Here is a 25,280-nt window from a genome sequence, read left to right on the forward strand (position 1 = left end):
TCACAACAAGCTAAGCACATTTTGCACAACCCAAACTACGTACCTATGAGCAGTGCTTTTTTTCAGGACCCAATTTCCAACAGTAGCAAGCAGGGGTGTCTTACCCATATAGGCTAGTGGCACAGGGCGCCAGGGCGCCAAGTTCTGAAGGGCGCCAGGGAAGAGGTGGAGGCTGGATGTGGTGCCTCCCTGCATCAGCTCGCTGCCCTTGCCCACCTCTGTCATGTCGCACCAAAGCAGCGCCGCGCCCAGAGCCTCCATCTCCCGGACAGCTGAGCCAGGAGGCGCCGCGTCCAGCCTCTGCCTCTTCCCCGCCGGAGGAGCTGCCCTCCTGCCTCCTGCCCTGCTGGCAGCACCGCCCTCCCTAAAAAAGGTGGACAACTGTGGGAAATGGGGGGAGGGGGTGCCGGAGGGAGCTTTGCACCACGGCACCAGATATGCTTAAGACAGGCCTGCTAGCGAGCTATGTCCCTGAAGCCCACAAGCAGGGCATGAAGGCAACAGTCCTCTGCCTTGTTGACTGTCTCTAGCAACTGGTGAAATAAAATGAACGTGCAAGTTCCATTTTGCTATCCTGGGTAGCAGCCATTGGTAGGCTTCTCTTCTAAGAAGGCATTCATTCCCCTTCAAGAAGAACATGTCAGCCCCGACAACCATCACCAAATCCCGTAATTATTCATTGTATGAAGAAGTGCTGTTGTTTATGTGTCTCAGACTCACTTGAAAGCTGTCAGTGATGCTCTGCACCTTCCTTACAGAAGCTTCTGCATGCAAGGAACCTTCCTCCCAAATAGATCCACATGTGGTTGGGGATTGCTGGCCATAGCATAATTACCTACAGGCTGATCAGCTTTCCCACAAGTGGAGGATTGGTGCGTACATGTAGGGAAACACACAGGGAGTGTACATGTGAGATGGTTTGGGCCATGAAGGTGTGTATGACACTAAGATTTGAATGTCTGCATTTGTGGCCCTCAAATTAATTCCATAAAAAACGTAGAAGTCTCTGCTTGTCATGAACACGGCTTTGCTCATAGTCATCAGGACTGTGACATGTTCTGTGTTGTCACTCCATATCCCAATACGTGTGTGACCAGCAGTAACATAAAACAGAGTGTGAAATGAGCAGGTGGGGAGGCATTTATTTCGGCACTAGCCTCTGATTTGTTACTTCCCAACCTGCCATTTTTCTAAGGGAAAGTGAGGCAGTGTTTTCCTGTGCTGTCTTGTGGGAAATACGTAACAGCGCCATGGAGGGCTTCTCCTCATTTGTGAATCACTCGACATGGAGCTGTAACAGTACTTCCACTAGTTTAGCATGAGTGTGCTCTTGTAGCCTACATTTGGAAGATAAAGCCCACAGCCTAACGTAGACTGAGCCTGCTCAGTGGGCACAAAATGCTAACTGTTGGAGGGGGGAGGGGATGGAAACCAGGCTCAGAGGAAATACGGCGAGGAGAATCGTAGAAGTGGCTGGCTATGGCACTGCACACTGCAACATTTTGTTGCATGTTCCATTTGTCCTCCTTTAACTGTGGCTGGGAACCAGAGGAGCTATAGGTTTTTTAGGTGGGGGCTCTTTTCTTTTGCCCTACTTCCTTTAGTTCTCTTGAGCTCATTGCTGATTGAACAGCGTTGGTGTCATGGTGTTGTCAGACAAGGAATGTCTAGAGGGAGGGATTAGCTCTTGATTGTCAAGAGAACACTTACAAGTTAGGAAAAGGCATGTCCGTCTGTCCTATGCCTCTCAGCTACTCCTAGGTGTGCATCCAATGAGGCAGTGGCCTCAACAGAGAGGCCCACCCTCAACCTCAGCTTATGTATCTCCCCCACCCAAGCTGCGCGCAAGCAGACAAAGACTCCACCTGCATTTAACCTATTTCTGCTCCTTTCTCTTCAATCCTCTCCTGATCCTAGGAGATAGTGGGGCAGGAGAGGTGGAGGCAGGTGTAGAAGGTGTGGATGCCTTGACTCTAAACCAGCCTGACCTCTCTCTCCCTCCCCCTTGTACCTTCACTCTCCAATCCTGTAGCTTCTCCCACCTCTGCTTCTCGTCTTCCAGCTGTTTCAGGCTTCCCTAGATCACCAATCCCTTCTTCCAAGTCAGCCTCCAACCCCACTTCTCCTGGTGCCCACATGGGGTACCTTTGAAGGTGACTCAGAAACTACAACTAATCCAGAATGCAGCCAGACTGGTGACTGGTAGTCAGAGCCCTAGCTAGGTGGTCTTGCAACCCAGCAGAACCATCCAGATTGTGCCTCCTAGCCATGGACAAATCAGCTCTTTTTTCTGCCTCTCCTCCAACCACCACCAACCACCCATTCAATTTCCTCACGCACTTCACCTTGTAATGAATTCTTTCACAGAAAATCCAATACACATATTTATGGACATAATTTTAAGCCAATTTTGTGTCCCCTCGCCTGTGCCCCTGGTGGGGGCCTTCCTCACCGCCCCCTGGCTACAACCCTGTTGGGAGTGGCCGCCAAGACCATATAACACCAGTCCTGAAAGACCTACATTGGCTCCCAGCACACTTTTGAGCACAATTCAAAGTATTGGTGCTGACCTTTAAAGCCTTGAACAACCTTGGCCCAGTGTACCTGAAGGAGGGTCTCCACCCCCATCACTCAGCCTGGACACTGCGGTCCTCCTCCAAGGGCCTTCTGGTGGTTCCTCACTGCGAGAAGTGAGGTTACAGAGAACCAGGCAGAGGGCCTTCTCAGCAGTGGCACCCGCTTTGTGGAACATCATCTCATCAGATGTCAAGGAAATAAATAACTATCTGACTTTTAGAAGACATCTGAAGGCAACCCTGTATTGAGAAATTTTTAATGTCTAATGTTTTACAAATTTTTATGTGCTGTAAGCCAGCCAGGTGGGCGGGGTATAAATAATAAAAGTAGTAGTAGTTGTTGTAGTAGTATCCAGCCACCACTCCTCAGTGTTCAGCCAATCCCTGACAGTTATCCAATTTATAAATGTATGCAAATCATATCATTATGGCCTCTAGAATGTGGGACTCTGAGAATCAAGATACATTTTGCCACCAAGTTTCTCTTCTTGGTTATCCTTCATAAACAGCACTGCTTTGAAAGTGATCTGGTTCATTGCTCTTCAGCCGAGCAATGAGATAGCTGAGATAGCTGCACAGCCATCATACGACTATATGGTAAAAAAAAAGAAGTTGTTCCCCAAAATCCATGTTTGGGCTAAAAGTGGGTCCATGGTCTGAAATGATCGCACAGTCATTCATTCTACCTGACATATACAACCATGAATAAAAATGAGTTTTTAGAGCCGTGTTTAGAAAGTCTCATTCATAAAAGGATTTCTATAAATGGTTGTATGCAGTTGAGGATTTAACTTGCTAGCTCCTGTTATACCCTTTAAATTATTTCCTGGGAGAGAAATATTTTGCACCTCTTAAAACACACACACACTTAACTGAGAGGGACAAAGTTGTAACCAGATAAATAGAAACTTTATGTAAGAAATTCTGGTATACTTCATGGGGGAAAGGTACTTTTTTGGTATTTCCATCTTATTTCTAACACTTTAAAAAGTATGTATTGTCCTTGATTGTCATGACCTAATCATGCGTGTGCTAAAGTTAACTTGCGAAAGAAAAATATAATCATTTATTTTTTAAAAAAACTTATTTGCATAGCATAACTTAAGCAATTAAGAAATGCCACTTTCTACAGATTTGGGAGGTTTTTATCTATGCTGTTTAAATTTCAGTAACAAGGAAACAGATGTTTTATTGGAGAGGACATGGAGCCATGCCTCTTTCATATGTGGGCTTCATTCTGCTTTTCTTAATCTCAAATGGGATATGATACTGAAGCACAATATGTCCCCAACATCTTTACAAAAAATGCACCCCTGGTTTATGCAAAATTAAAATGGAAGACTGGCACCAGGGAGGAGATTATTAACCCCTTGTACCCTGTGCTGTGGTCTGCTGAAAATTGGGTTTCTCTCTCTCTCTCTCTCTCTCTCTCTCTCTCTCTCTCTCTCTCTCTCTCTCTCTCTCACACACACACACACACACACACACACTGCTGCTTTGACAAATAGCATCTGAGATAGGATTTTCAGCATAATTGTTTCCCTTTGTGCCATTTCTTTTTTACGGCACTCGGCACCTGCGCACTGGCCTCCCACTTTTGTCTGCAGACTCCACAGATAAATTTAGTAGGCTGGAGGGGAAGAAAGCGGGTGCGGAGGGGGAAGGAAAAGTTGGGAGGGGTAGAATTTTGCACAACAGAACAACATGTGTAGTTTGGCCCTTATTGGAGCACATCATCTTCCGAGCTTTGCCTAAGTAAGGGCACCTACATTAAATAAGAGCCACAGTAAATGTCATGATCCAATACCAGGAAGTATGCCATAATTTACTCCGGGTGCACATTGTTGTGTTTGACAATATGTGCTTGATAGATCTGGAATTCTGCCAGGTGTGCTGTCATCTTCTGTATCTACCGGTAACTGCAGCACAGTTTATGGGAGAGGATAGTCTTTTGCTTGGCAGATTGTGTTTTAACATCTTTACTTTCATGCGACGGCTCTTAAAATAGAAGATGTAAAACACATGGTGCACAATATGGAAGACGGCCTGATCTTGCCAATAGTGTGTTGTTCCTCTAGAATTGTCCACTTCCAGCTCCTTTACGCTTCTTCAGCAGATCATAGAATCATAGAATTGTGAAGCGATGGATCTTGCTACCCAGGTCCAGCACAGAGGAATACACGCCTCTTGTCTCCAGCTTCCAGCATCAGCCAAACTCTCATACACAACTCTCTCACACACAGCCCCCCCCCCTCCCTTGGCTTGTTGTTTTCCATCCAAGGATCCAGCCAGGTGATGTGGGAAAATATATGTGCCATTTGTCTCTATGGCGAGCTCCTAAGACTTGTACAACACAGTTCTTAACTGGCCCGTCAAAGCCATCAACTTAACTAAGGAACTAGTTTGGCTGGTTTCCTCTTAAAGATTCTACCCCAACACAAGATCACAGGTTTGGGAGGGATCCAATTGGCCCTCCAAACCCACAACAGTGTGTACACATTCTAGAAAACACAGAGCATCAGGTTTTGCCTCAACACTTCCTTGGGCTGTCATGACATAATTGTCTCTGCAGCTGCTACCTTTTTCCTAAATAGCAAAGCTTATTGCCTCCGCAGTCACCCCTAGCAAGTGTTCATTTGTTCATTCAGAGTTAAAACAGTTTCCAAAGTTGGCTGAGCCTCTTCACAGCCCCACCAAATTTGTAAGGGTTTCTTCTGGAACACTCCCAACACTTAGAACTGAACGACGAGGGATCTTTAAGGGGGAACTTGGCAAATCTACATGCAAAGCAACACACACACACACCCTAATCTCACACAACAAGCTTGGCATGTGGTTAGTTCAAGCACATTTCATACCCACAGAGCAAAAGGAAACAGGCCAACAATTAGCTTATCTGTGTGCCCCAGACCAATTTTCAAGGTGTGTTTTTTCTCTCTCTTAGCGTTGTACACATTTCAGACCAAAAATACAGAATGTCTACATGTCCCAATTGAAAAGCTGGACAGTTACTTTTGTTGCCACTTGTTCCATGTCATCTCAGCTCCCGGACAGCACCAGCTATTCCTTAGGTCGGTTTTTGAGCTTCCATCCAAGCAGTCCCAAAAGCATTTGAGCTAATTGTGCTTTCTTCATATCCAGGGGGAATAATAGCTAACTGCTTTGGGAAGTATTATATTTCCCTATAGTTTCCTGTGGTTGAATCTCTTGCTATATTAGGACATGTTCCTTACTTTCTAGGATAACCTACTTATTAATTTATTAACCTTATCAGCAGCTATGACACTCCAGAGGCAGGCTTTAAAACTACCCTACTTCTGCATGCCCACATTTTGTTGCTGGGCACCTGAAAGGAACTGTGTACCTTTCTACAAACCTGTGTCAAGTTGAAGTAAGCAGACACACGTTGAAGGGACGAATCCACAATTTGCAATAAAAACTGAACTGAAAGCACTTTCAATTCAGATTAAAATCATATTATCCAGATTTAATGTTTTAAATTTAGTTTTGGTTAAAAACCTGTCTCAGTGACATCCTGGTGATTTTGTACATTTTCTTAAATATGCTTCACCATCTTTTCTGGATGTGCAGTGCAGCTCAGCATAACCAAAAATTATCTACTGGACAACTTTTGATTTTCAGGATTTGGGTATGAGGTAATGCAGCAATTTGTCTAGATAACGCTGGTTCAGGGATCACCAGCCTCTTTGGGATCAGTTGACTTTTGAGAGAGTTCTGGGGGTGCTATGTGGGGATAGCATGAGGCAGAAATAGAGAGACAGCTACCAAAACTAACTTTATTCTTGCTACGGGAAGCCAGCTATGTCTTGCTGGTCCTAATGATGGAGATCACACAATCTCTCCCCACCCACCCCTCTTTCTCTCTCTCTCTCTCTCTCTCTCTCTCTCTCTCTCTCTCTCTCACACACACACACACACACACACACACTGCTAATAGCATCAGGGATCATTCCTCAATACCAGGAAAAATATACAAGGTAGTCATACCACACTCCTTCTCACTTCACGGAAATCGCCTAGGTACCTGCACATTTTGCTACCTAACTTTCTTTGCTTTCCTGACAATTTCCAATACAGAAGCAGTTCAAAGTGCAATGTGTGGTGAATCCAAGCCCATGTTTAACATCACCAAACTGCTTCTTCCTAGCTAGGTTTCAACTTTCTAGGCATTATAGACCTAATGTTGCTTGTGAACTAGGGAAGTCTGAGTTCACCTCTTTTTTCTTTTTTTGCACACCTTAATTTCTTTCACATCCTGCTCCCTCCTATAACCATCAGAAACATAGTAAAATATCTCACCTGCAATTAATCATCTGGAATGATATGGTTATTTTATTTAACTAGCTTACACACACACAAAAAAAAAACCCCAACCCACCACCTATGATTAAGTGAAATTAATTATTTGACATTTTCTATGGCTGTTATTTAAATATCCTTGACAATATCTACTTTGAAATAATAAGTCTTTAGGCTATCTGTTAATTGCTGCACTGTAGAAATAATCTTTATTTAAATTTATATGCAGTAAAAATTAACGTGAAGTAAAGTGGGCAAAGGAGGTTTGTTCAACCTTTGGAAAAAGAAAATGAGCCTGAGAACATTTTCTATTCCTAATATTTCTTTCTTTTGCATATTCAAGAAACATTTCTTGAGTAACAAACACTTTTTGTGTTTGTATACACATGCATTTAACATACTATGGAAATATCAATTGCAGCGATTTCTCTTTATACAATTTTAGCTGTTTTATGTGCTTTTGTATTTGTTGGGAATCTTGTAACATTTATCCAGAGGCTTCTTGTTTCTGTGAGCTCTCTTGACATTCCCATGAGCTCTTCCCACCCATTCCAAACCACTAGGCTGGGAGGGAGGACAGAATTAACTATGTGGGAATCTGCCCATGCCACATAGAAAAAGCCTGAGAAAGCCTGAATGACTGTTGAACCCAAAGCCTTGCTATTTTGGTTTAAAATTAGTGCCAACAGATTTCATGCACAAAAGCGGAGGAAGCAAATATTTGGATTTTTGTGCACTATTTGACCACAACTGCAGCAAATTCAGCAGTGGCAGCAATTTTTGGCAGCTAATTTAGCAAGGGGGCAAATGGCAGGCTGCACGAGGCGAATGCTATTTGCAGCTCATGGGCTGTACATTGCTTACCTATGACTTAAAGTTTTAAAGCCCGGAAAACTCATCCCTACCATTAAAAACTATTAGACAACTCTGTTATTTCACGAATTAATCAATGATCGCATTAAAATGTTGTAAGTATTTTAATAGAGCTAAGCCAAAATGTTGAGCGGATATCTCCCCCCCCCAAGAAATACCCCTCTTTTGGGGGCTATTTTCCTTTCACCATTGCAAAAAGGTTTTTAAAATAACTATTTATAACAGGGTATAAGTGGGGGATGAGGTGGAGATGGGATTGAGGCAACCAGGTTGATGTACAGGCAATGCCTTCAGTCTGTAGTGGTACAGCCCAGACACTTTTAATCCTGTGTGAGAACAAGGCCCCTCAGCCTTTCCTGTCTCCTTGTCTTCATGCCTTTCCACTCTCTGCCAAAAATGCTACAGATACTCCCAGCGATGCCTAACGCAGCAAGCTGTACAATGCCATCTGCAGATTCCTCTGCCCAAATGTAAAAAGAGATACTATGCCCAGGAGCACAATTACACTTCAAGACTTCCTCTCGCTATGTTGCAGACAAGAGGCTTAGCATTCTTCCAGGAATACTGGCTCTGCAATATGACTTGTCATTCAGTTTGGGGGTGAGGGGGGAAAGAGGATTTCCTGGGGACTACAGCCACTTTGCATCTGATTATTGAAATAGCAATATTCAAAAGGTGTGTGTGTGTGTGTGTGTGTGTGTGTGTGTGTGTGTGTGTGTGTGTGTGTGTGTTGGTGATGATCAAGTGCCTAATTCAAGGGACAAGAAGTCTGTTTAGTATTCCATGCATGCATTCTGGATGCTGGCACAGAGCTCACATTCCTCTGAACCTCAGCTTCCAATTTCTGCTTTTCAAAAGTAGGTTTCTAGCTGTGCTCATTTGTCAAAAGAAGTTTGCAAATGTCCAGCCAGTGTCATCAGAAGAACACGAAGCAGCTGAGAGATGTTTTGGATCGGCTTTTTGCAATCAGTCCTCCCTTACCTAATTTGTTTTTTCTTCTTCTCCCCTGCTTTAAGACAAAACCAACTACCTGGGTCTCATGTCACATCCTTTTGCCTTCAGCCACCAACATTCTGTTTTTGGAGAGAAAAAATTAGCATAACATTAATGGCTTTTCTATTTCATTAGTAAGGGACACGGGTGGTGCTGTGGTCTAAACCACTGAGCCTAGGGCTTGCCGATTGGAAGGTCGGTGGTTCAAATACCCACAACAGGGTGAGCTCCCATTGCTCGATCCCAGCTCCTGCCAACCTAGCAGTTCAAAAGCACGTCAAAGTGCAAGTAGATAGATAGGTACTGCTCCAGAGGGAAGGTTAACGGCGTTTCCATGCACTTCTCTGGTTTTGCCAGAAGCGGCTTAGTCACGCTGGCCACATGACCCAGAAAAAGTGTATGCGGACAAACGTCAGCTCCCTCGGCCAGTAAAACGAGATGAGCGCCTCAACCCCAGAGTCATTCGCTACTGGACTTAACTGTCAGGGGTCCTTTACCTTTACCTTTACCTTTACCTTTACTTCACTAGTAGTCAGTAAAATAACTGTGAGGTCCTGGTTGCACCCCCCAATTGAGATCTGCAATTATCACTTGATAAACCTTGGCCAAATAAAGCAGCTGCTACAAATCTAACGTGCCTAGTGTCATCACCTTAGAATTATCTCACCGTTTAAAGCAAGTCAAAGGATAAGTCCATCCCTTTGGGTCCGCCATGTTTTGTTTTCTTCATGTGTGTGCCGTCAATGTCATTAGCCCAAGAGCCAAACATCTTCTGTCTTGATACTGTTCTGATTGCATTTCTCCCACATTCAAAAGACTCCAGTATTCTGTATGTGGAAAACACACGATTCTTCTCTTGCAGCAGGTATTGCAACTGCAGTGTGGCTTGTAGATACCATTGCTACAGAAACCAAGTTAATTGACAGTGTGAATGATGACGTCCCTTCGCTTACCTCTTCTTATGGCTTTAGAAGAGGAATGGGGAACCTGTGACCCATCAGATGTTCTAGGAGTCCAACAACATCTTGAGGGCCACATATTCCCCAAACATTCTCCTGAAGCTGCATTGCCACAGGAAGAAAATCACTCATCTGGGTTATGGTAGCAGGGTTATGACTGCCACCACTGTCACTTTGCAGACCTTTTCCTTCATTTGGTTTTAGTTCATTCTTCTTGTCTTGCAGGAGAGGGGCTGTCCAGTTAGGTCAGGCAAATTGCAGCAGAGAAGGAATATTGCATTGTTGTCCTGCAGAGGGACAATGTGACATAAAGGAGGAAAGCATGCTGCCCAGAGTGTTTGGAGAGGCTAAACTGAGCCTGTTGTCTCAGCTGAAGGCTATATATTCCTCGCCTTGTAAGTGTCTGTATAGAAGAGAAAAACCTTACACAAATACTGACCAATGCATAGGCAAAACATGAGGATAAGTTGCAGCATTTTACATCTTAGGCAATTCGATTTAGCATTTGCCAACATAAGTATGAATGTCTTCAGTCTCTTCCCTCCCACCTCCAAAGCTGGCCAATATAGTAACATAATTTTAGAAAGCCTTTCAAGGAATCATTAAGTTGCATGCTTCTACTTGGCAGTTGTGTCTGGTAGGTTTTACTGCCTGGAAAGCATACATAGATTTATACCTTAAAAGTGGGAGGTGACTTGTATGCATGAAGAGACATGGGCAGTGGTTTTGTGTTGCTACACAAAAGGAGCCTGCAAACATATTGCAGTGTATTTCAGAGGCTAGGGTGACTGTTGTTGATTTAATCCTTTGTTAGGTGCTAGGGGTGTTGGATGAGCTGTAAGCTGAGCATTCAATGTGTCTGTTTGACAGTGATCATTTTAAAAACGGTGTCATGCTGTTTTGTGATCAGTTAAAATAAGTGTTTGTGCCACCCTTCACTAGCCTGGCACAGCACAGAGCTTAGATGACTTGGAAATATTTTGTTGTCTGTGCCTCTAAGATTCCCTAATTGTTCAACAAAATTTGAAAATGGTCCTCTAGCAGGAGCATCCAGTATTTACTTCCTCCTGTGTCCATCAGTGGAAAGATATTCTGCACATAATCTGTGACTAACCCTTTCTGTGTGTATAATTCTTTAAAACAGATTTGCACAGATGTTGTTATTGTTGGAAGGTAGCTTTGGCTAGAAGAACTATTCATTCTATGTGTTTTTCTACATTCATCCATTCTTCCTTAAAAAAAGAAAAGAAAGAAACCTTTGGGAACAGGTTGAGCAGAGGACAGGGGAGGCAGGACTTCTTCTCCCATTCAGATTTTTTTCCAAGCTGGAGAAAAAAAATGGAGGATTGTAATGGCCACCTCTTCTTGAAGCAATCATTGCAAACCTGTATCTAAGTTCAGCAAGCATGACTGGCATCTTTAAAGCCAATATTTTCCGATCTACATTTCGAGCATCAATTTGTCCTTATAGAATCTGATATTTCCTTTGATCTGTTGCCTGGACACAACTTCCACAAATTTTCATGCATTTTATGCTGGCTTTCCATTAGGACAAATGTAGCAGCAGGGGAAGAAGTGTAGCATGAATCTTTGAGATGATGCTATATCGGTCTTCCACTAGTTATGCAAAAGCCTTTTTATTCTCTTCTGCCGAGGTGGAAACATGCCTGTTTCCTGTTAAGAGTGGTTGTCTAAGTCTACTGACATCTGACTTCTGCTCCTCTTTTTCTTTCAGTGTGGCTCAATGTACTTAGTACAGGTACAATTCATATGCAGTATAAAGTTGCCTTTTGTCCCCTTCCTATGTCAAACTAATGAAATGAATCTGGGAATGAAAAGCTGCAGGAAAAAAACTCACTTACTCTGTACATTGCTTAGCTGGCTTGTTAGACAAGGGTCAAGGAAGCTGTACATTTTGTCAATTGCAATTACATTTTGTCAATTATAGCAGCGAGGTCTGGGAATCATTGTTGCAAAGTAGCATTGGGCCTGTGCACTTTGTGCTGAGAAAGTGGGGGCATTAGATATTAAATGATTCAGGAAGGAGTAAAGGATAGATTTTAACAACCCTTTTTCTGTTCACCACATCTATTTCTGATCCAGGAACTAACCTAATCAGCAATTCATTAGCTGTGAATGTGGAACAGCTTCCTGCCACAAGTTTCCTTTGTCTTATTACACCAAGTGTCTAATGCCATTCCCACTTTTATCTTTAGTTGTGTGTACAGCAAAGAAACACAGGGTCTTATTTCTCTTCATCAGCACCAGCACGAGTTGCTGAAAAGCAGTTTTGAGGTACTTCTCCTGAAACAGACATGCCAACTCTGGCCCTGCTGGGGTTATCCTCTGGCTCAGCTCTGTCTCTATCACTTCAGATTGTAGGTGAAAGCTTACATAATTGGATACTCCTGCACACAAAGACGTTTTGTGTGTTTCTGATCCCATGGCTGAGTCAATATTAGGACAAAATCCAGTTCTTGAGCTGGACGGCTACATATTTCAAGAGCTTATCCCTTTTCTGAAGTCTGATTTGATCCTCCTTGCCCATCTAGTAGGAAATGCCCACTATCGCTATCTACAAAGAGTGCTAGAAATGATCTGCCCAGAGACTTTAATAAATCCCCATTTTTAAATGGTAGTAATTTCTGAGACTTAACTATTTGACTGAAACCAGTGAGACTTGAAAAGGTTTACCATGCCCATTCTCACATGTCCTGAAGGGGGTGGGGTTCTATCAATAGCCAAGGGACTGCCCAAAAAGATCTGAAGTTCGGTGAACTTCTGATATAGAAAACCCATCTATTTCTTAAAGATAAGACGTACAGCTTCTTAAATAAGTGTGGGTCCTCTTGGTGCAGCAGCTAACAGTTAAGTAGGATACATGCAACAAGCCTTCAGTAGATCACAGGCTGGGATTGTTTCACAGCCCACCTGTTTTTTCCTGGACCAGAGGATGAGGAAAATACAATTAAGGTGTGCATGCTAATGTCAAACAACTAAAGGGCTTTTGTTGTCACCCCTGTTTGTTCTGGCTTAGCTGCTCTCCTTGCTATTTAACTTTGCTTTTGTTCTCGCAGGCGGCGTGTTTACAAAATGTCAGAAACAGAGCCCTGATCATGTCAACTTTATAATGTTTGGCTCCCATGTATCTGTTCAACTAGGAGGCATAGTGAGAACTTTGTCAAAGGTCAAGCCAGGGTGCAATCAATGTCTCGCAGAGGAGGGTTAATTTCAAACATTTCCCTTTTTTCAATATTTGTCAGCCTTCTTTTTCCTGTAACAAAATAGCAAACGGTCTAGAATAAGAGCCGAGATGCAGAAAGCTGGAGAATCAAAGTGGAGAGGTAGAACTGAGACTGAAAAGAAGCGGAGGGATGACTTCAAGAACCAATCTACTCAGTGATCAAGAAAAGCTACCAGTTTTAAGATCAGCGCTAAGGCTATCTCACATTTCATAATTTTCTTTCTTGCCCTTGCACCTCCAGTCGCATCCTCTGTCTATATATTGCATCTGTTCTAAACTGAGCATCTCTGCAATGCAGAAAAGAAATGAACTGTTTTTCAATTATGAACAGAAAAACCTTGGCAGTTCTCATATTAGAGCATGGTTATAGCAGGCTTTCCAGTTAAGGAAATATTGTAAGCTGCTATGCCTTGGGAGCACCACAGTAATATTACAATGGGTAGTTTGATCCATCTCCCTGTTGCTTTTGGACTTTAATTGTCTGCCTCTTGTTTGTTTTTTCCCTCGTTTGAGCTGGCTTCATCTACAGCGTTGTAAAGCATTTTAAATTGCTATTTATATAAAAAAATGAGTCTCGGTGGAGCTGTTAGTTGGTGGAAGCAGAGCTCACAGGCTCCTTCTGCTGATGAGTTATGTCATGTAATACTTGTATTTACAAGGTGCCTGGCCCACTATTCCATTTTGAAATATGATGTGTCTTTTACTTTTTAACATGTGTGCAATGATAACAGTTGGACAGAGGAGATTTTTCAAACACTTTCAATTAGAAGTTCTTCAATTGCTATTAACAGGGTGTATGTCAAAGGGGGAGGGGAGGGAAACAATCACTTGAAGGTTATATCTGAACCCCTTTCCTCCCCACAAGGAATCACACTCATGTGATCTAGAGCGAGCCTTCTGTCTCTCTGGAGCACCTCACACTATACTGGGGAAGTGGGGGCAGGAAGGAATAGGCTTTATCTGACCTCACTCGGTATGTGCTTCATGCAAACCATCCCAAGTATGGATCCCCGATGTCTGAGTGTTGGTTCTCTTTATGCCACCTGATCACTGGTAGGGCACATCAAGTCTATTTATGTTGCTCCTCCATCAAGTCCCACGGTGTTGGAATGTGATTGGCGCTGTGGGTTAAACCACAGAGTCTAGGGCTTGCTGATCAGAAGGTCGGCGGTTCGAATCCCTGCAACAGGGTGAGCTCCTGTTGCTCGGTCCCAGCTCCTGCCCACCTAGCAGTTCGAAAGCACATCAAAGTGCAAGTAGATAAATAGGGGAAGGTAAACGGCGTTTCTGTGCACTGCTCTGGTTCGCCAGAAGCAGCTTTGTCATGCTGGCCACATGACCCGGAAGCTGTCTGCGGACAAACGCCGGCTCCCTCGGCCTATAGAGCGAGATGAGCACCACCACCCCAGAGTCGGACACGACTGGACCTGATGGTCAGGGGCCCCTTTACCTTTAAAACATGAGCATCCATGAATTTTAGGGACTTTCCTCGGACAGGGACTTCTGCCTGGAATGGTATCACTATAGGGCATGTGGGATCAACATCTATTTCGAAGCCCTTGTCGAATGTTCTAAGTACATTTTCACCTCATGTAGTATAGGAATGGCTACCTGGCATCCCAGTCCATGTACAACACAGGTAAAACTAAGAGTCAGAAAAAGATAACTTCTGAAGTAGCCCAAAGGGAGTGCTTTTGTTCCACTCGAGCTGTATCATCTTTTATGTACATGACAATACACAAAGAGTACACCGATATGTAGCAGCATCCTCTGAAGATCAGCCAGATGTAATAACAGCCCCTTCCAGCCCACACATACCAGGATGAAAGGTTTAATAGGGATCGCTGCAATAACCAGCTTACCTCTCGAGGATGTTCCCTATATTGGAGGAAAGACTTCAGAAGCCCGATACTGTATGTGCCTTTGTCTTGAACAGCCACGCACAATCTGAGCAACTTTCACCAGTATCTCCCTGAGCACATATTGAACTCATTTGTTTTATTAAACAGCGGTTCCAGTGGTTCCAGCTTTTGGAACCCAACATTGTAATATCAAATAGAGACATAGGGCTGGGGTGCAGGCCTGTAGCTGTTTTGAATGGCGGTACTCAAATGGATGAGGAGGTGCTGATGATGGAGGGAACAGAGTCACATAATGCTGTGTGCCCATTTCCCTGTTTATTCTCATGCATTGTCCCCCCCTTTCAACAGTCTCTCTCACATTGCATGTCACTCGCAAGCTATATCATGCTATATCTCAAATATAGATCAAAAGATAGGTAGATATAACATACTGTTTGAAAGTTAAAAAGGGGGAGCCCTTAGGCTACCTCTTTAAGTTTCCCCGCACCCTTAAATCATGTGTGTTTGTGTGAGATTGATATGTGAATGGTATGTGTTGGCCAACAAACTCAGTACTTCTGTTTTCTCCCTTCTCTACTGAAATCATCAACACACTGTACTGCTTAAGCCATTTGCACTGACAGTGGACCGTCTGAATGTTCACTAACATTCCGTAACAGCTAAGCGAACACTCAGGTATGAAGGTTGCATTCGATAAGGGGAAAGGGCTCCCAAAACTATATAAAACCACCATTCATTTTGCATAGATGTGAAACGGAAACTTCGTTGGAAACCTCTGATAAAAGCATGGCTCCCATTATTACAGGAAATGTCGTTTCGCTTCTTATAAAACAGCCTCATTATTTCAGGATAGTTGCGGAAACATTGCAGTAGTATCAGTCAGCATACTGGAAGGCAGAGATTTAGTTGAAATGAACCCTAGGCACAGATTTATAATACTAAATTTGTTTTTGTTTACGTAAATAAGAGCTTTGACACCTCACCCCAACTTCTGCAAAGGTGTAGGTGGAATTTCAGAACTTTTTCAAGGAAAGATGGAGGTCATATTATTTTAGGGTATGGAGATACTTTATGAGGGGGTCTGAGGGCTTCGCTTTATTTTCTTAACTTTAAAACACAATAAGTAAAATTGATATGTAAAAATGATGCATGAGACACTGCACTACCTTTCTAACCCACGAAAATCCTTAATAAAAATAATTATAAAAAAAGAAAAAAGAAAAACAGCTTCTGCTCCATCTGTTGGCTTGGGATGGGGCAAAATTCCCTTCCCCCATTTTCCACTGCTTGTTTTGCCCCACCGAGTGACACTACCGTTATGTGACATATTCAGAGGGGATGTTCTAGGGGGAAGTGTGGCCCTCAGTGGGGGTTGCCATTTCCCCTCTCCAGATACCCAGAAATGACTTTGCAGGATCAAGAGGAGTGCAGTGCAATTGGTGGTAAGTTTGCCCCCACCCTCAGAATTCGGCCCCAGAAAAATCCGCCCCAACCCCATTTTCCCCTTGCTTTCCCCCACCCACATTGCTTGAAGAACACAGATGGTCGATCATTGCCTATTGCGTTACTTACGACGGTGTTGCTGTTATTTCCAGTTACAGGCTGAACTTGATCAAGAATACCAAGACAAATTCAAAAGACTCCCATTGGAAATCCTGGAATTTGTTCAAGAGGCGATGAAAGGCAAAATTAGTGAAGATGGAGACCACAGCTCTGCCACTTCTCCCCTGGCATCCGATGGTGGGAAAGTCAACCATAAGCCACCACAGAACGAGGAGCTGGAAGATAATCCAGTGAAAGTATTTGATACACCCCTCTAGCAACTCCTCCAAGGCCACATACCTAAATTACCATGGCGCAAAAGTCCCCACCGCATTCTCCGGATACTCCCCTGATGTGAACAGGGCATCTTCAGATATGGGAGACATCTGTAGAGACAGCACACATTTCTAAAAGGAACGGTTGATGAGGAAAGTCTATGTTGTTTGTAAGCCTTCTTTGTTTCATTACCGGGTTGTTGTTTTTTTTTGGGGGGGGGGGTAGATCAACAGGCCAGTGCTGCTGTTTCCCTGCCTACTTTGGCCAGGCCATGTGCAATTTGCAGCTTTCAGTGGGGACCAGCATGTTTTGTGAAAGTAAACGTTCATAGACCTCTCTGTGAAGCAGCAGTAGTTGAAAAAGAAATTCCGAACATTATCATAACATCTGTAGCCATTTATTTTCTCCTTTGCGCCTTGAAAGCTTGTATCACCTTGATAATTGCACTGATTTTATTTTATTTGCTTTCCAAGAACCAGTCGCTTGCGTTGTTGACAATATATCTGCTTTGAGATGTTCTGTTGAAGCCGTGGTGACTTGTGTTAACTTTCCCAGCTGAAATATCTCCAAGAAGGAGACATGTGTTTCTATATGCTTCCTGTGTGGTGTGGGTTCACATAGATGTGTACACACACACACACACACAAACATATATAAACCACTGTGTATGAACAGAGCATGCAAGTTCTCAAGGGGAGCCTTCCCTTGTAGCAAAATAAAGAAGTTTCAGGGATCAAAGCTAATATTTCAACTGGCATCTTTACGAAGCAACCTTCAAATCACAAGAATCTTTTAACTTAGTATTGTATATTGTTTTCAAATATAAATGGGTGGATCCGAGAGAATTGTTTTCAATTTATTATTTTTTGTTGCATCATGTGATCTGTTGTTGAAATGTTTTGGACTGTGGTATCTGACATGCAAACATCTCTTCCATAGTTTTCAAAAATGTTTAGTATGCATGTAGGAAATGCCGTCTCCAAGATGTATATAAAACTCAGATATTTCAGAGCTGGAGAATTTGTGAAAATAAAATACACAGAAGGATATGGAGGATGAACACATGAGTTCTTATCCTGCAATTTATTTATACCGTTAACCTTAGAAAGGTTATAGCCCCTCTAAACTCAATAGAATTACTTTGTGGATGATATTGAAACACTAAATTTTGTTCTGATAATAATACAGACTTAATACCTAACAGCGTATATGTAGTTTGCTTTCCCTCAGGAGTTCAGCAGAAATAACTTATTTTATTTAAATGTAAGCAATAAATAGAGATCAAACTTAAGTTTCAAGTTAAATGCTAAGTGTACATAGGGAAATAAAACTTTGGCTGAACAGTATTTTTTCCCTTAATTTACAACACACATGAGGAAATATAATTTAGAGGACCTAACTCTAAACAGAGACTTTCAGTTTGATTTTAAGAATATGACTCCTGTCATTTATTCTACTTTTGCACTTTGAAGATCACTCTTATTAATCGTTAAATACAAAACCTGGAAGGGTCAAAGTTTAATGCTGCATTTTATAAGATAAAGGTTCAATAAATTTGTTTTAGGTTAGGTAAGATAAAATAAATAGCAGTATTCACAATGATTCTGAGACTATTTCTTCGATGTGCTTGTATACTGCAGCTTCAAATAGTCTAGGAGAAATACTGATGACCTTTTTAATTTATGAAATAAAAGTTAATGGTTTGAACAGAGTATATTATCAGATGTAGTTGGTTTTCAGTACATTTGTATTTGACCATTGGCTGTCCTTACTTTTTTAAATATCTGTACAGTGCCCCTTTTGCAGTTGTAGTTTAGTGTGGAATATTGTATATCTTGCATTTGTTCAAACTTACAGTGATCTATCATTTACCATTAATATTACTTGAAATAAAGTAAGGTAATGAAAAAGGAGTCTATGATGTGAGAGTCTTGTGCCTTTTATGTATTTGCCTTGTTAAGTGTTGAAGATGTGGAAATAATATACTGTGGACATTTCTGCTTTAGAGAATAGAACTGCATTCATTATTACACTGAACTCCAACTACACTCCTGATCTCTTCACACTACTGAGAAACTTTTTATTTGATTTTATTAGCTTCAACCGAATTTTAGTTCATAAACATCAGACATTATGAATCTTACATGGCTGTAGGAGATTTCTTTAATAGAACTTCAAGGGGACATAGCTTCTCTTCCTTTCAAAACTAACATTGCTCTTGTACATTGCCAAACCCTGTATGTGATTGGCTGGTTGGAAATAGTGACTTGCTTTCAGTTAAGAAAACCCTCTCATTTACCATGTATATAATTTCAGTTTCTCAACATTTTAGAGACATAATTCACATTTTTTGGTAAGAATCCTATGCAATTTTGTGGCATGATGTTTCTTCCACTTGTAATTTATGTGCTTTCATCACAGATCCAAATAAAATTTCTTAACACAATCTGTGGGCTCTCTCTTCATTGGTCAACTTTCAAGCCTCTTGGTGTCTGTTCAGCTTTCCCTGAAAAGCGCAATCTTTTATGTGTTCTCATGTGCGCAGTCTCAGTTTCTGTGGGGTTAACAATATGACCCCTTACGCAACACTACCAAACCAATAGTTACATAATTAACAAATATACCCACAATGTAACTGTGTTTGACTATATAAATTCTTTATACATCATATAAACATAACTCACACAACTCTCTTCACATTATCTAACTGAGTAGAAGCAATTAAGGAGCAACATTTAGAACAGGAAATGCAAACAGATCAGTTCTTATACAGTATGTGTAATGTCCAAATTGAAGCTTATGTGTACCACGTATGTACAAATGAATGTGAAAAGAGTTGTGTGAGTTATGTTTATATAGTCAACACAGCCAGTTACGTTGTGCCTATAATTGTTATATTTGTTAACAATATGAACCAGCAGGCCTTGCCACTGTTCCTCATGAATTTGAAGGTACACCATATGGCGCATGGCCCCAAATCTTCTGCAAGACACAGAACTACTGCAAGAGAAAACCCTTGGGGTTTTTCTCAGTGCACAAACTTCATGTGCAAAGGATTCTCTGGAGACAGAAATTTCAAAGTTCAACCCCGCTAAAAGATAAGCTAATATCTGGTGCCTAAAAACAGATAGCAATGGCAATGGGTGTGCCTCCCTGCAGAGAATAGTCCATAAGTGGGGAGCCATCACTGAAAAGGCCTGTTCTCTCACCACCTCTGCATCCCACAGGGAGCACCTGGAGAAGAGCCTCAGATAATTAATGCAGGGTCCAGTTTGGTTCATATGAGGAGAGGCAGTCCTTGAGGTAGTAGGGTCTGAAGTTGCATACGGCTTTAATAGGTTGAAAACAGTACTTTGATTTGCATCCATAAACTAGTTGGTAGTGAGTGCAATTGGGCTAAGATGGGATGCGGTGGTCTAAACCACTGAGCCTCTTGGGCTTCCCAATCAGAAGGTCGGTGGTTTGAATCCCTACGACAGGGGGAGCTCCCATCATAGCTGCCAAGTTTTCCCTTTTCTCGCGAGGAAGCCTATTCAGCATAATGGAAAATCCCTTAAAAAAAGGGATAACTTGGCAGCTATGGCTCCCATTGCGCTGTCCCAGCTCAAGCCAACCTAGCAGCTCGAAAGCATGCTAGTGCAAGTAAATAAATAGGTACCGCTGCAGCAGAAAGGTGAACGGTGTTTCCGTGCGCTCTGGTTTCTGTCACGGTGTTCTGTTGCACCAGAAACGGTTTGGTCATGCTGGCCACATGACCTGGAAAGCTGTCTGTGGACAAACGCCGGCTCCCTTGGCTTGAAACCAGATGAGTGCTGCAACCCCATAGTCGCCTTTGACTGAACAGTCCAGGGGTCCTTTACCTTTACCTTTTTACGTGCCCCTGTGAGCTGGCCACCAAATGCTGCACAAACTGTGGTTCCTGAGCCATCTTCAAAGGCAGCCCCACGTTTAATGCATTGCAGTAATCTAACCTGGAGGTTAAAGGTAAAGGTAAAGCCCTAAATGGCCTCAGTCCAGTATACCTGAAGGAGCGTCTCCACCCCCATCGTTCTGCCCGGACACTGAGGTCCAGCGCCGTGGGCCTTCTGGTGGTTCCCTTGTTGTGAGAAGCCAAGTTGTAGGGAACCAGGAGAGGGCCTTCTCGGTAGTGGCGCCCGCCCTGTCGAACGCCCTCCCATCAGATGTCAAAGAGAAAAACAGCTACCAGATTTTTAGAAGACATCTGAAGGCAGCCCTGTTTAGGGAGGCTTTTAATGTTTAATAGATTATTTTATTTCATTTTCTGTTGGAAGCCGCCCAGAGTAGCTGGGAAAACCCAGCCAGATATTGGCCAAGGGAGCTGGCATACAGCTTCTGGGTCATGTGGCCAGCATGACTAAGCCGCTTCTGGTGAACCAGAGCAGTGCATGGAAACGTCTTTTACCTTCCTGCCGGAGTGGTACCTATTTATCTACTTGCACTTTGTCATGCTTTCGAACTGCTAGGTGGGCAGGAGCAGGGACCGAGCAACGGGAGCTCACCCCGTCGTGGGGATTTGAACCGCTGAAATTCTGATGGCAAGCCCTAGGCTCAGTGGTTTAACCCACAGCACCACCCGCGTCCCTTCAAACTGGAGGTTACCAAACTACAGAGGAGAGAAGTTAGGCTATCCCTGTACATATGCCCCCAAGCAGGGCTCAAAAGCGCTTGCCTTTCCATGCTATTTACCTACCTGCAACTGGTATCCAGAGGCACACTGCATTTGCATCTGGAGGTTCTATTTATCCATCCTAGCTGTTGATAGGCTGACCTGCCATGAAAGTGCCTATCACCTTTTAGAGCCAGTTCTTATCACCAGGCTTTGTGGAAGAGGATTACATCAATTAACTTTATGTTGTGTGAAGGTCTTTCCTCTCTCCAGAATCTGTTGCCGTATTGGGGTATAATAAAATGGTCTCTTTTTCTCAAGGAGCCTAGGTGTTTATACCTTAGGACAGGACCCAAAACAGCACGTAGTGTAAACAGGCTGTGTCATTGATCTGAATAAGATATATATTCTCATGTGCATTAATCCCCTAGGTGAGGAATTATGGCTGCATAATGGAGCAAACATTTTCATTCAGAGCCTGTTACTATTCTTCATCTTTTAATCTGATGTTCTGTCTGGGCACAGACAACCAATATCCCAGCACTTTTGGATATAATTGGATTACCTCTAGGGGAAGCAAAGCAATGCTAGAGCCTTCTTCACGGTACACAATAATTTTGCTTTAAAACAACACTTAGCAACAGAAGCATCCTAACAGAAGTCTTAATGCATCATCCTGGTGGCACCAGAATGGCTCTTAATGTCACAGTAATTGATAAATGCCATTATACTCTTTAGTCAATGCAGCAATAAAGGACTAGCAAGACATGTGTGCAATTTCGTAGGCACTAAGAACTGAGGGCATGAGCTGATCTAAGGTTTATGTTATTGTGATGGTCAAAACACACACGTTAGGTCTCTTATCTTCCCATACGAAGGAATGGGGAACCTACAACCCTCGCAGGTTGCTGTTGAAAACCAGATATCAACCATCCCTACTGTTCACCTCAACATAGTTCCATCCATATTTCAGACATTGTGATATGTCACAATGTTTAGCAGGTAATATATCGTGATGTTAAAAAACCAGGTGTTGCCCAGCCCTACTCCCCATCCCTGCAAGAAACCATTAGAAATTGCCATATGATATGGAGCAGACACACCCACTTCTGGTCATATCCACCTGGGATAGCTCAGTCGATAGAGCACGAGACTTAGGGTTGTGGGTTCAAGTCCCATGCTGGGCAAAAGATTGCTGCATTGCAGGGGGTTGGACTAGAGGACCCTTGTGGTCCCCTTCCAACTCTACAATTCTATGGACTCAGCTACACTAATAACGAAACCGTGATCTGGATGCACTATAAACAGGCAATACCAGATGGTGACAGAGAGCAGGAAATTTGAAAAACGCAATTTTCCAAAGGGATTTTTTCTACAACGATTTAATTTCTGACTTATTTATAGTCCCCCACCCCCCGTGTTTCAATCCACCCTATGGACCAGCCCCCAGAGGGTTGGTCAAAGGTGAAGGCTGCTCAAAAAAGGATAGCCTCCTCTGCCCTGCATAACTAAACACTGCTGGGGGAAAATGGTCATGTCCCTCCTCTGATAGGTTTCAGGTGAGTTAGGCTGTGCACCTGCTGTATGTTTAAATCACATTTGAGCCACCTGTGGACACTGTAAGACACTCAAGTCTTTAGTTTGCTAAGGGTTGCTGGGAACTGTAACTCTGAGAGAAGTAAACTACAGTGTCAAGAATTCTTCAAGGGAAAAACGTGCTTTGGGTGAGCTTTAAAGAGAGGTAACCTTTTTTGTTGGTGTTTATAACCACTCTCCATATTTGCTTTGTATATGTAATTCCCACTGAGGACAATGAGACGTTGCCTTTGGAATGTGTGCATAGGAATTTCAGTATTACAATCTTGCCTTTGTCTTTCTTTTCTCTCGCATTAGCAGCAATTTTAAACAACCCTATCCTGCCAAGTTTTATTATTCTATAGATGTGGTACTTGTTTCTAACTTTCGTACATGCTTTATGGTTTGATGTGTATGCGTTCTAGGGGTTTTGCGTTTGAATCTTTTCTGACGTTTATTAACTGCCCTGAGCTCTATTTCGGACAGAACGGTGATGTAGAAATTAAATAAAGTCAGTGTGAAGTTCTTGGTTGACTGGGCACCCATGATGAATCATGATCTCAGCTCAGCCCCAAACTGTTCAACTACAAGTTCATTTATAATACTTCCCCGGAGGATGTAAGGGAGTTAGTAAATGTGTGCATTAGGGAGACTTGAATAATTTGATTTCTGTGAACTGGGATTAGAGCATGATAATGTTGAAACAGGACAGAATGTATTTATGAATGAAAATATGTGAAATGGACATTGATTGGAAATAAACTGTTATGTCCTTTCCATAGCCTAGCAGGTGTTTACAAGAGAGGGCGCTCCATTTAAAAAAGAAAGTAGCCTCCAAGAATGGGTTAAACTAGAATGACATCCTCGGTTTGCTTTCATAAGAATGAAAAAGAACCCCTGTTCAGGATCCTGTTCTCACAGTGGCCAACCATATTTCTTAGAATCATAGAATTGTAGAGTTGGAAGGGACCCTCAGAATCATCTAATCCAAACCCCTCCAATGCAAGAATATACAGCTGTCCCATATGGAGATCGAACCTGCAACCTTGGGGTTATCAGTGCCATGCTCTAACCACTGAGCTATCCAAGTTTGCCTAGGGGGATGTCCACCAGCAGGAGGACATGAATGCAACAGCACTCTTGTTGCTTTTTATTCTAAGCAAGCTGATATTCAGAGCCATGCTGCCTTCGACAGAAGAGGGCGAACATAGCCATCAAATGTAGTAGCCATTGATAGCCCCAACCTCCATGAATTTGTCCAATTGTCTTTCAAAAGTACCCAAATTAGTGGACCTCACTTCATTTAGTGATAGTGAATTGCATAGTTTATCCATGACCTATGTGAAAAAGGCTTCTGGCCTGTGAAAAACGTCTGGCCTGGCTTCGCTGACTGGCTCCAGTTTCTAATATTATGAGAGAAGGAGGGGGACTTTTCTATGTTCACTTTCTCCTTTCCATGCCTAATTTTTTACATTTCCTTCATGCTCCCCCCCCCCTGCCCTCTTACTCACTTTCCCCCAAACTAAACAGTCCCAAACGTTGTAAATCGTTCTGCACAGGAGAGATGTTCCAGCCCCATTATCACTTTGGTTGCCCTTTTCAAACCCTTTTCAACTCTACAAACTCCTTTTCGGGATGCAGCAACCAGAACAGTCTACAATATTACTCCTAGTGTCTTTTGAGTATAATAGATTTGTATAAAGCCGTTATGATGAAAATCTTGACCTTTCATCTGACAACCGGCTGCTCATGGAGCAAATCAAAACGGGTTCCCCTTTCATACTGTGCCAGAATTGCTAGGCCTTGTCTTCAGCCTTCATTGTCCCTGGGTGTGAGTGTTGCATTGTATGCTGTATTTTGAAGAAATGATGTAATCTGATCTTGAGCTAGTTCTCAAATACGTGTCTTTTGTAGCCCTTGACAAGCCCTTCTGTCATCAGAGTAATTTTAAAATGGTAACCACACTTGAGTTTGCTAAGGGTGGGTCTTACGTTTAAAGGCCGCTCCCAATATGTTTGTGTTGCAGTTCTTCCCCAGAAATGAATTGTTTATTAGGTTTGCAGAAGAGGGAGAAGCCTGAACTGCTGTGGTTTTAAACTTACATATTTACAATGTGCTTTTCTCAGGAGACTGCAGGGTGGGTGGTGAACTTTGTTGACCAGCCTTTCTATTGTCCTTACAAAAGGGGAATACAGTGGGGGCTGATGACTATTGGAACTGTCGGTTCAGGGCTAATTATATTCACCCAGTCAAGTTTAATTAGATAGATCAGGATTGGGGAACCTGTGCCCTGCCTTTGGATGTTAATGGACCATCATGCCTAAAAATAGGCAACGCTGCCTGGGTCTGGTAAGAGTGGGGTGTCCGGCAACATCTGGAGGTCCCTTGAGACAGATACTAGATAAGCCAAGTATTTGGCTCTTTCCTGTTGTG

General features: G+C 42.8%; 1 protein-coding gene across 3 annotated transcripts in view; it reads left to right on the forward strand.

Annotated features, from left to right (window-relative positions):
• The window catches only part of PLCB1 (phospholipase C beta 1), a 426,994-nt gene extending 407,903 nt beyond the window's left edge, over positions 1 to 19,091 (forward strand). For all 3 annotated transcript variants that reach the window (XM_088665570.1, XM_060272415.2, XM_088665571.1), the window contains one exon: positions 16,423 to 19,091. Coding sequence is in view for 2 of the 3 variants with exons in the window: in XM_060272415.2 (XP_060128398.1) it covers positions 16,423 to 16,647 (225 nt within the window). In the remaining variant the exon portion in view is untranslated. The remainder of the gene's footprint in view (positions 1 to 16,422) is intronic.
• The last annotated feature ends 6,189 nt before the right edge of the window (positions 19,092 to 25,280 follow it).

Source organism: Zootoca vivipara, chromosome 3 (assembly GCF_965207765.1).
Source record: "Zootoca vivipara chromosome 3, rZooViv2.hap1.1, whole genome shotgun sequence".
Taxonomy (NCBI): Eukaryota; Metazoa; Chordata; class Lepidosauria; order Squamata; family Lacertidae; genus Zootoca; species Zootoca vivipara.